This window comes from Convolutriloba macropyga, chromosome 7 (assembly GCF_964194025.1).
Source record: "Convolutriloba macropyga chromosome 7, txConMacr16.3, whole genome shotgun sequence".
Taxonomy (NCBI): Eukaryota; Metazoa; Xenacoelomorpha; order Acoela; family Convolutidae; genus Convolutriloba; species Convolutriloba macropyga.
The window spans coordinates 14,694,964-14,707,724 of NC_134474.1; the positions used below are offsets into that span (position 1 = coordinate 14,694,964).

Consider the following 12,761-nt stretch of genomic DNA (forward strand, 5'->3'; position numbering starts at 1 on the left):
CTTCGACACGTTCTTCTTGCGCTTTTCTACTGATTTTTTGGTTTTCTCCTGTTTTTTTTTGTTGTTTTAATAGTCATTATACTTACTGTGATCTCATAATGAATACCTATGCATGACAAACATAAATGTACTGCCACCGGGGCATCTTTGAGCGTTTTTATTGACTTCCGTTGAAAGCTATTGAATTTAATGTCTGTTAAAATAAAAATCATTTTTCGAAAATTTTATTTGAACAATAACAATTCCTAAATTTTTCTTGAACTGTTAGTGAGTTTCAGTATTGACTGGACCCACTTGCTTTTTACTGCGACTAAAAATATTCTGTTTAGCTGTTTTATCTTCTAGCTATTGGTTATATGACTTCAATGACAAAGATTTCAATTTTTTTAAATTTTTTTTTTGGATTTTTTGAATTATTGGTCACTTTTGAACTCTTTATCACATTATCCAAAGATTATTGTAATCCAATTTGCTTAGAAAGGACGTTCAGTGGATCACAGAGAAAGTTTTCAGAGAATAGCTAATGGTTTAATTGTCTTCGACACTTTCTTCTCGCATTTTTCTACTGAATTTTAGTTTTTGCTGAATATTTCTTTCGGGACCTTTCCGTAATATACATGGGCTCTAAAAATTGATTCCATCAGTAAGCTATGCATGTGTTGTTATCGCAACTAGAGTTTATTAAATTGTTTTCCCTGTTCTTCCGAACAAAACACTAAATTTTGTAATTCAAATGATCTCTTCAATTATTTATTTCCAAGAAAAGTGGTTCTCATGACAGTAAGCAGTCTCATACCATTACAGCAGTAGCTCAGTTATTAGATTGAAGGCAAGTTATACAGCTTGAGCACATTTTGACGCTCGTCGTTCAATATTGTATATCGTTCTTGCGACACAGGTGTCCTGATTTTGGATCCTGAAAAATAAAATTCAGTTGCAAAAATCATGCAAGATCTTTCAAGTTATGTCGGAGTTCGATGAAGAAACTTTTGCTGGAGTTAAGAAAGATAGTTAAGTTACAGATGGCATTTGGGATACCCGGTTACATCCAGAGCCGTATTTTGTTTTTGCTATAGACTGAAACTACGCGAACTTGACGACCATTTGAAATATGACTAATTATGTATATAATGATGTTTCAGAAGTCTTCTCCAAGCGATATTTGACCAATACGACCAGCTGTTTACCAACTGTGTCTCCATTCTTGCGTGTCATTCTGACAAGACACTCATTCACAAATACACTGAAGAAAGGGTGCATGAACTGGCCAAAAATGCTGCCATCATTCTACAGGTTATTTGTTTAGTTTCGTAGTCCTTCTTGATCTCTATATACTTTATAATCTTGCATAAACTAACTCCTCGACATTGATCAAATCATTTTTTTTAAGTTCTGCATACGACAACTGCCTTAGAAAAAAACTGAAAATTTGCGATTAAAATTAGAATTAAAGTGGATGGCAAAGGAAATTGCTACGACTCAAGTTCTTTAAAAGCTCTTGTTTGATTATGTACGAATTTGCAAGAATTTTTAGTAAAATATTGCATAAAAACATTCAAATTTCGATTGAAAGTCTTAAAGTATAAGTGTTAAACACAGGTGAGGTACGAAACGATTGAACACATATTTTGTTCAGAAGCGTCGAGGTCATTTTTTTAAACAAAATTCAAGGGATCTCTCCCCCACCCGTTACACCGTTTTTGTTCCCTAATTACATTTTGAGTTTTCTTATGTAGCACGTTAAAAAATAGCCTGCAGTTAGGCTACGTAAAAGTTTTGTGACAGAAACAAGGTCCAAAATTAAAATCTCCATAAATAGTCTTTCTAATGTAGTCAGCATTTGATCATAAACTGCGGATTTTATTTAACCATGAGCAATCACTTCGGTCTGTTTAAACTTCGGATTTTTTCCGTTTGTCCCCCCCCCCCAGTAACACAGCACGTGTCATGTAAAAATATGGCACGTGCGTCTGGGGGTTTCAAATAATATGCACCCACTAAGCTGGGGGGGGGGGCACAAACAGAAAAAATCCTAAACTTCGTTAACTGTTTCCTGTCCTTAAACCAGAATTGTCATGTGTATACTAGAGTTATTGGTTTTGGTTTTAAGCCGACATCGTGTTAAGGGTAAGAAGATATTTAAAATGACCTTTTAAGAACGAAAAACGTGGATCCCATTGGAAAAAGTAAAAGAAAAAATTAAAATGTGTTGTAGACGAGTGCTGCAACAGAGAAGTTGTTGATATCTGGATTCCTGGGAGTGAGGAGTGTGCGAGTGTTGGTTGAATGTGTGGTGTTCTCTGCCTCCAAGTCTGTCAGGGAAATCACTCTCTCACTTCTAAAATGCTTCGAGTACGAGATACTGTCTGCTAACTTTGGGTTGTTACAGGTGAGAAGCAATGTGCTTGGTATCTATCGTATGTTGTTATATTTTGTCAACTCGTACTGTTCGTAATTATATCAACTCGTAACATCAAAATTGCCGTGAAAAACACCTTCTATAGAATCGCTGAGAAAATCAGTTTCGTTTAGTGTAATCAACTGCCAACGAAAAAGTAGCAGATTTTTTGAATAACAATTTTAATATTGTGATATATCGAGAAGTGGCGAACTTAGCAACTTAAGTTAAAACTTCGATATATAAAGAAAACTTTCTTACCTGATGTTTGGTGAAGTGAAATTGAATAATGGCTTCTAATTTGAACGGAATCATCGATTCAAAATTTGTTCATACCACAAGTTTATCAGTGTACATAAACCATAACTTTGTGTGATAGATTCGACCTTCCCACCACCAGATCTGATCAGAAACTAACTCTCCGACCCTCCCAGTAGATAGAAATGACATGTTCTCACGTAGGGAGAACAATGTGTTAAGTGCAAAAAACTGCACTAGTACTTGCCATATACGGCAAGGCGAAAAAATTGTTCGCAACTAAGGTGTAAATTAACCCATATCAGTTTATCTATATCTAGAGGGATCTGTAAATTGTCATATTGATACGGACTATAAATACCTGTGAAATTTTTTACATTTGGGCAATATTGAATTCAATTGTTAAAATAATAGAATTCTTGTTACTCGTGCTCGAGACCACGACAACGTTGTCCAGATCACCAAACGACCGACAAACCTTCGATCTGCAGAATGCTGAATCCTCTACTGCGTGGATCATGTCTTTTGTGACGAAATGTTGCGCAGAGAAAAAAGAAGATGAAGTCAACACCGACGGTACGATCATGAACCTACAGGTAACTCTCTTTCTTATTATATGCGGCCAGGACGCACTTCTTAAACTTAGGAGCCTTATGAGCCCTGAAAAAACATTAGACACTCCTTTTTAAGAGATCAGATAAGCTATTCAAAACTATATTTCCCCTAAAGGGAGAGTAGAAACGGCAGAAAGGGCTGAATTTCTGTCCGTTGTCCAAAGCGTTTGAGAATCTGGCGATGATTTTCTAGCGCGCCTCAGAGAAGAAGCACGTAAATTTGACTTTGAAAAACTTAAAACAGTAGTCAACCCTGAGGAAGAGTTGGTAAAAATTGAATTTATCTCAGGTTTGAGAGACCCTGATGCCAAATTAAGACTATTAGTCGGCATTAAAACTAAACCAACGATGTATCTGTCTAAAATGACAGAAAATTTTCAGTTCAGAATTCAAGCAATGGCTTTTGCGGGTTCCTCAACGGGTAATAGAACATTTGTAATAAAAGAAGAAGTGGGATACAAATTCAAAAAGACCTTCAGAAAACCTAGTAAAAAGTTCACTGGTAATAAAAGCAATGGTAACTTGTGTAATAGATGTGGAGGTGAGCCACACAGTAGCAAGCCGTGTCCGGCTTTGAACAAGAAATGTAACACATGTGAAAAGGTGGGTCACTTTTCAAAAATGTGCAGAAGTAAAACCCAGCCTAAGTCAGGTAAGTCTGACCAGCACAACAATTTCTGCGAGGAAGAGGGTAAGTTGTCTGGTCGAACATCATCCGAAATGGAGATGGGAATGTACTATAGACAGGAAAACGTGTTTAACATGTCGGTGACATGGGAGTAAAAGACCATAAAATAAAAATGCAAATTGATACCGGTGCTGATAGCACCGTTATTTCATCATTAATCTGGACTAAGCTTGGTAAACCTCAGTTAAATGGGAAAGTCAGACTTCTTGAGGCCTATGACGGTCATCAACTGACGCTTCTGGGATCACTAACATGTGATGTTGAGTGGAACGGAACAAAGTATAGGCAAAAACAACTAGCAGTTGTGCAATCCGACAAAAAAATTGGGCTACTTGGGAGAGACATACCGTGATAGCACCGTGATTTCATCATTAATCTGGACTAAGCTTGGTAAACCTCAGTTAAATGGGAAAGTCAGACTTGTTGAGGCCTATGACGGTCATCAATTGACGCATCTGGGATCACTAACATGTGATGTTGAGTGGAACGGAACAAAGTATAGGCAACAACAACTAGCAGTTGTGCAATCCGACAAAAAATTTGGGCTACAAAAAAGGCATCAAAGCAGTGAGTGATGAAAGACTACCTGCAGTCAAAGGAAACAAAGCGCATGTGAAACTCATACCGGGATCACAGCCCATGCTCTGCAAAGCCAGAAAGATAGCTCTACCTCTCCAAGACAGGGTCAAAAAGAAGCTTCAGACAATGGTACGACGGGGCATCCTGAAGCCAGTGCAACCTGGTGGGGTCACAAATGCATCACCAGTAGTCTGGCAGCGGAGGAAAAATGGAGCTCTGAGACTATGCGTGGACCTGAAAGTTCACATTAATGGCAAAGTTATGGACGAGGACTATCCAATCCAAGACTTGGCAACCATTTTCATAATCTCCATGGGGCCTCTTACTTTGGAAAAATTTACTTTTCAGACGCATACTATCAAATTGAGCTGGACGAGGATGCAAAAAAAATATGCGCAATCAACACATTGCAAGGATTGTTCAAGATATGCAGGCTTCCTCCGGGCCTAAAGAACTCTTCGTCAATCTTCCAGAATTGCATTGAGTCAACTCTCAAAGGAATCAAGGGTGTGGTCATTTTCCAAGACGACGTCCTGGTATATGGAACAACAAAGGATCAAAACGAGAAACGAATGCTTGCAGTCAAGAGTCGGCTACAAGAAAAAAATTTCACCGTCAATGAGAAGAAATCCAACTCAAAACCAGTTTCAATTGTGATTTTTTGGTTACTCTGTTTCCAAGGAAGGAATAGCACCCGATCCTAAACATGTTGAGAAAATCAAAAATGCAAAGCCGCCATGAAATTTGAAACAACTCGAGTCCTTTGTCGGCTTAGCAATTTTTTATGGTCGAATGATACCGGATTTTGCAACAAATTTCCCTAAACAAAGAATTCAGATGGGAAAAGGAAGAGCAAAATGTTTTGAAAACATCAAAAATGAGTAATGTGCTAACCCTCTTGTACAACCTTACAGCTTGACGAGGGAAGCAACCGTGACAAGCATCCTGTGATCTAAGTCTCAAGGAAGTTGTCACAAGCCGAACAAAATTTCTCCAAAATTGAGCGAGAGGCACTTGCAATCGCCTTTGTGGTCACAAGATTGAAACAATTCCTACTCGGAAGAAGGTTTACTCAACAGACTGACCACAAACCTCTCAAATATCTCTTCACCCCAGACGAAGAAATTCTGAAAACAGCTTCAGCAAGAATTACGAGATCGGTGATAGCGCTGATGGGATTTGACTTCGAATTGAAATATACACCCGGAGAATAGATCCCCCGCGCGATGCTTTGAGCAGACTAGACTTTGTCGACGGCGATGACAATGATCGAGTCTGCTTTGCTCCTGACAATATCTACTTCGTCCATTCCGACCTGGTGACCCAGTCAGACATCAAAACTGAGCTGGGATCGAATCGACTCTTTCAAAATGTCATCAAACGAATAAAAAAACGGCATCTGGAAACAGTGCTCCGAAGCGGAGAAAGAATTTGAACATCAGAAAGGCGCCTTGAACATTCACAATGGAATCGTCTTTCGAGGAGTTTTGCCTTTAATTCCTCCCAAACTAAGACCCATGGTGATGGCCAAAGCTCATGAGACTCACCCAGGCAATAATGCAACTGAAACAGCAGTTTGAATGATGGCCTGGTGGCCCGGCATCAGTCAAGATGTTCTTCGATATGTTAGTAAATGTAAGGAATGCCAAGAAAACAGACCTAGCCTGGGGAAAAAACATCTACTTGGCCGGAAGCTGAAGTTTGGGAAAGATTCTACATGGACTGGGGCTTTGCTAAGGATCATGGTAATATCTTAGTGATAGTAGACGCGGGATCAGGTTGGATAGAAGCCTTCCCTGCGGGAAATAGAACCTCACAAACAGTGAAGGTGCAGTTGAGTCAAATCTTTGCAAGATTTGGGATACCAAAAATATTAGTATCAGACAATGGTCCTGAGTTTGTGAGCAGTGACTAAAGCAATGGTTTGAATCACTGGGGAGTAAAAAGATGGAATCTCCCGTCTACCATCCAAGAGCAAATGGGATTGCTGAAGGAGCGGTACAAACAGTGAAACGGGCTATTCAAGCCTGGAGTCCAAATCTGAATGTGCCATTTGGCGCTTTCCTACAGCGGGCTTTGATGACTCATCGGAACACTTCCAAGACGCGGGAAAAACTCCTGTAGAACTGCTACTGGGACGCAAAGTAAGACTTCCAGAAGTCACTGATTTTGATCTGTGTGAACGAGTCCTCTTCAAACCGACGAACAGTTCACCAACGGTTCCAGCTACTTTCATTATCCGTAAAGGATTGAACACTTCGTTCATTCAGCCGGAGAATTCAAACAAGACAGTGCTTGTTAGTGACAACCAAATTGCACGACGGCTGGAACCTGACGACATCAAGACTGAATCTACTGACTCACAGTCTGAGAGCAGTAGGGACGACATAGACGTGGCATCGCCCAACTCTACTGAAGAAACCTCAGTAGTTGAAGGGGAACAACCTTCAGTGGCCACGAGAACTTCAAGCAGAAATAAAAAACAACTATAAAGATTTGGAGAAGCTATTCCCACAAAAATGCTTAAAAAATGATGAAGGATGTGATATATCGAGAATTGGCAAACTTAGCAATTTAAGTTGAAACTTCGATTTGTAAAGAAAACTTTATTACCTGATGTTTGGTGTGGTGAAATTGAATAATGGCTTCTAATTTGAACGGAATCATCGATTCAAATTTGTTCATACCACAAGTTTATCAGTGCAGTGTACATAAACCATAACTTGATGTGATGGATTCGACCTTCCCACCACCAGATATGATCAGAAACCAACTCTCCGACCCTCCCAGTAGATAGAAATGACATGTTCTCAGGTAGGGAGAACAATGTGTTAAGTGCAAAAAACTGCACTAGTACTTGCCATATACGGCAAGGCAACAAACTTGTTCACAACTAAGGTGTAAATTAACCCATATCAGTTGATCTATATTGGACGGATCTGTAAATTGTCAAACTGATACGAACTATAAATACCTGTGAAATTTTTTACACTTGGGCAATTTTGAATTCAATTGTTAAAATAATGAAGTTCTTGTTACTCGTGCTCGAGACCACGACAAATATACCTAAAACTTTGCCCTCTGATCAGACCGTAGTGCCCTCTGATCAGACCGACCGTTGTCCAGTCCACACCATCGTGTGACTCAAGCGGTTCCCAGACCATAAAATTTGGGTTGCACCAGGCCACCGGTGTGCAACCCGAATTGTCTGATTAGAGCGGTCTTGGGTCGCACAACCTGCGTTGGCAACGTGTTCTGTCTTTTAAGAGCTCAACTAAGTCAGTCCGCCGTTGACAAATTTTTCCCTATAGGCTTAATAATAGACTAATTTTAAAGAGGACGAGCTAAATGAACCCCAATAGACCTTTAATTATACCAGCTCTGGCCCTAAAAGATGCCGCTGTTGAACTTTCGAGATGGATTATGTATATAATTTATGCCTATTTATCCGATGAACGGTATCCTCATGAAAAAAGCTGAACAAAAATAATACTCCATTTGTGTACTTTCAACTCTTAATTTTATTGGACCCAATGAATCACGATTCAATAACAAAAAACTGAAGCGCAGTACAGGAAGTACTTGTTTACGATGAATCATCGTTTCGATTGATTTAATTCAGTAAGTCAATCAAACAGGTCTATTTATGTTCTACTTTTCTTTAACCATAAAGATTTTGATTAAAAACTCCAAATAACTGCTGATAAAACTGCAACTTCTATCTCTGATCAAGTCTTTGAAATATGACAGTGAAATATTGAAATCTTGGAGTACAAGAAAATGTCTAACTTTGCTAACCACTTTGTCATAGAGATTTTTAACACAGTTCAAAAAATTTAGTTTGTCTGACCCAATCATTGTCTTCAGAAACACAAGCACACCTTTTCTTATTACAATAAAATTTTATCAGGAAAAAATGGCATCAGAAAATAAGCGACAAAATTTACCTTTAACAATAGCAATAAAGAGCAAGATTTTCTTTAACACATAATTGAGAGGTTTTTTAAACCAATTACAATAGAAAAGCGACAAAAAATATACAGGAGCAAGTTGAAAAAGCTGCTTATTTCAAGGAACTAAAACACTTCTTAGTTTCTGAAAACACATTCAGAAACCTGTTGTTTAGGACGGTAAGAATATATATCTCAAGTCAACATCCAGAATGATAAAGTCCTTGTATACTTGTAGACGGAGTCCAATAAATCTTTAGATTCACGCTCCGAAGCCGTTATGAGTGAAGAGCTCAATGCAGAAAAAAAACATATACAGAAATAAACAAATTGTCGAGTCAATCGTTATACTTTTTACTTTTAACTATTTTTATTTAACTGCTAAGATACTCCAACAGGCGCCAAGCTTTTCCACAAAATTATCCACGTTCGTTAATTTAATTATCATGGATACTCTTTCCGTTTTGTAAGAAACAGGAACATATTTTTCCTACAAAAAAAATTTTCATTGAGTTTACTGGTCCTCAAGTTAGCCCATTTACCTTTGTTCTAAATTGTCGAAACTGTTTTAACCCAACAAGTTGTAGTTTAGGATTTTTATCAATAAACGCAAAACAATAAGAGACTATTGACTTTTTTGAAAATTAAGCCATTAAAAATTATGAATAACAAAGAGACTCGGTATTATTTGTTTGCACGTAATGCTTGGACCCCATTCAAACAGACTTGTCAATTATTTGTGCACCAAATGAGGAAGCAAATGGAAACTTTCAAAAAAACACCTAATGTTTGAAATTAATGATTTTATCCATTTTTAAAATCGCTTTAAGCTCTAACCACTATACAAATGAAACAATAATTCATCAGATGGCCGATGCTGCCTGCCTTGAGGAGAATAAAAGCGAAGACAGACCGGAAAATTTAACGCAAACAACAAGCAATACTACCGACCAAAATTCAGTGTCTATTGACTCTTTCTTAAAAAAAACTTAACGACAAATTGAAAAGAGCACCAGATAAAGAGTAAATTAAACCCAACAACTCGCATTTCAGCAGACAAAATCTGGGACTTGTAATTATTGAGAATATCTGACAAGTAGTCAGAGAACAAAAGTTGTCAAAATTGGAAAGTACGTTTACAGTTTTTGAAAATTATTTAATTCAAAGTCATGAAAGCAATTACATATCAACTGAAGTCATTCCATCAATGACTTCATGTTGTACTTTCAATCAGTTTCACCGTTGAGAACTTTCATTTCCAGAAGTGGTCAGAATGTCATACGACTACAAAAAGAACGGCTATTGGCAAAAATCCAAAAGGCCATATCATTTTGCAATGAAACGGTGTCGAAACCTATCAGATCAAAATCTATTCTTTCAAAATGTTGAAAAAAATTACTTGAGTGTTAATAGGAAAGCCATCAATCTGATGTCTATTTTGCCACCTATGTGCCAATAATTTGATGGCCGAACAGGAGAGCGAAAGAGGACCTCAAAAATAACCTATTTAAATAAAAAAACAGCTTTGAGGACTATCTTTAATATTTTGATAAAAAGCGCACTCTCCTTTAGGTGAGAACGATCTAAGAAAATAAAGAAATAAGATAGAAAATGGCTAAGGTTAAAATGCAATTAATTTTCTGAAAATAAAAAATTAAAACGTAACAACTGTAGGCTTTCAACTAAAATATGGTTAATAGTTCATTTTGTTACTGCTTAGGAAGCCAAATGTACATGTCATTAGTGATAATGAGTCTAAAGACTATACATAAACATTGAAAACATGCGGAACTCAGAATATTGAGAACATCTTCATGCAAATTGTGTTGAAGCCAATAAACAGTATGCTTCTCGCTAAAATTTTTCATTTTTTTCCTTGACCTCATGTTGCAAGTAAATTTGACCTCTCAATAATAGAGGTTTGGTTTTACTTATCAATAATTGAGATTTGATTAATTATGTTCTGCAACTAATATAAAAAACAAAATCATTTTGAGCAATAAAATTTCAAAAAAAAACCAAAACTGGCCTTGCTGTTACCTAATTTTCCATTGAAACAAAAATTGATCCTAATTTTACCGAAATAGCTAGTTTGACCAAAAAATATTAAGAAAATGATGAATTTTGAACACTTATCGAGTTATATTACCAAAAACCCATCAGGTATCAACTGAAATCATTAGAGAACTACATTGATAGCTTCCTAGATTTCAGACTAGGATAATTTGGAGTCAGTCATAAGACCACAAAAGCACAGCAAATGCTGGAGAATGTGAAGAATTCATTGAAATTATAGGAAGACGTTTCGTCGGACCCATAAAAACCATGAGCTTTTACTCATAGAACACAATAATGTTTAATTGGATCCTTTTTTAACATCAAATGACCTCTTATCAATTGAACTCTGAAATTAAAAAAAAATTGTAAATTGGGATGAAAAAAATGGAAAAAAATTGAAAAGGCAGACCCAGAATACAACCCTAATTTGTTTCATCGTAAAAATCAACGAGGACACCAAATTGGCACTGCTATCGCTGTGCGGCTGTTGACTGACAAACGTAATTGTTGCAGAAGAATTGTGTAGTTTCTTCTGGCAAACGAAAATCTTAATATTTCAGAAACAAACTCGGTTTTTTATGGATATTGGTTTAATTTAGCAAATGACCGCGGCACTGTTATTTCCAGAACACTTTCTGGGAAACCGGTGGTACAATTCACCAACTCATTTCTATCTCACAAAATAAATTGACTTAGACTTACCATTTTTTCATATATTTAGCAAAAATTGATCAGAAATTAAGCAAAAATTATGAGAAATTTGAACAAAACAATGGAAGTGAGGCTAACGCTCACAAATCTTTAAACATCATCGGAAAAAGCAAAATTCAAGAAAATCTTTTTAGCTTGAAATTCTACCCTAAGAAGTTTTCTAATTATATCTTTTTTTTACAATCCTGTACTATGATTGTATCGATCAGTGAAAATTGACTGCACCAAAAAAACCAATTGAGTATATAGTTTTTCCCTCACTAAAGTGGGTCGACACAAAATAGCACACTGGAAGTTTTTGAGGAAAAAATTATTAAAACATGGTATCTTGAGCTTCTTAGATACTGATAACATGTTGCTTGAACGACTTTAATCTTGTCAGTATAATCTGATTTCAAGAATTTTGTTTTTTTTTGTTCTCATAGGTTTCTAGGCCGCGTTCCAATATCTTCCGAAGAAAAAAGTTGGCCTTGCAATGATGTTCTCCGACTTCTACTGATTTGTAATTAGAACAGTTTGATGGCGTTTTCAATTTCCACGAAATTTTGTGAACCATATGCAGCTTTTTGATGCACCGATTTATTTAATTTTTCTCAATTTTACTAAAACTTATAATCACGATCTTTTATTTTCAAAATTTTTCACCATCTAACATTTTGAATCTTACTCTACTCGAATACTAGATAATTTAGGTTCAAAAAAGTTACTGTAAGTGCAAAAATTTTTATCAGGACGCACGACTTCAATGCCTGGAACTGTTCACAAACCCAGACTCCATTCTGCCTGGCTCAACTAGTCTGAATCGGGTGATGTTAGTGTGCAAGACACTTGGTTTCAGAAGAGACCACGCAGAACTGATGGTGAAGACACGCTTCCTTCAGGACCATTGCCACAACTTCTACCACAAAATGGATACAGACGAGTTCTGGTACTATTAAAAAATAGTTTTAATATTTTGACTTACCCACCAAGTGGGGGGTTTAACAAAGCGCGTCATGATCAATCTAGTCGATGAGAGCGGGCAATCTGCATAATTTTTTGTCTGACCAATAGGGGTAGATTGATGAAAATTCGGTTCTCATTATAGCACCAAATAAAAATGAAAGATGAAATAACTGTATAATTTGGGTGTCTGATAGAGAACTGGCCGCTTAATATTCCTCGAAAAAAGTACCTTTTGCGACTTAATGCAAGGAGAGGGCATTATGTAATTCACGCATTTCTCGCCTTCACTCATTTTGCAAACAGGTGTGTTCCTTCTAATCTGAAGTGTGCTCAGAACATAGTCGAGATCATTTGGGATGGTACGAGTGAGGCCTGCTTCACTTTTGAGATATTGAGTGAAGAGTGTCTGCCCATTGTGGATCTCCACTTCCAGATGTTGAGGAGGATGAGCCAACTTCCCAATTCTAAAGACCCCTCTATTACAAGGGTACGTCGACACGCATTCCACCCCAATTATTTTCCTTTCAACATGAATTAAAAGCGATCAAAGTTAAACATTT

General features: G+C 37.1%; 1 protein-coding gene across 1 annotated transcript in view; it reads left to right on the plus strand.

Annotated features, from left to right (window-relative positions):
- Window positions 1-12,761, plus strand: part of LOC142342113 (uncharacterized) — a 42,846-nt gene that overhangs the window by 8,505 nt on the left and 21,580 nt on the right. Inside the window, exons 3-6 of the mRNA XM_075393305.1 lie at window positions 1,143-1,293; window positions 2,216-2,389; window positions 11,988-12,184; window positions 12,505-12,688. Of these exons, the coding sequence (XP_075249420.1) occupies window positions 1,143-1,293; window positions 2,216-2,389; window positions 11,988-12,184; window positions 12,505-12,688 (706 nt within the window). The remainder of the gene's footprint in view (window positions 1-1,142; window positions 1,294-2,215; window positions 2,390-11,987; window positions 12,185-12,504; window positions 12,689-12,761) is intronic.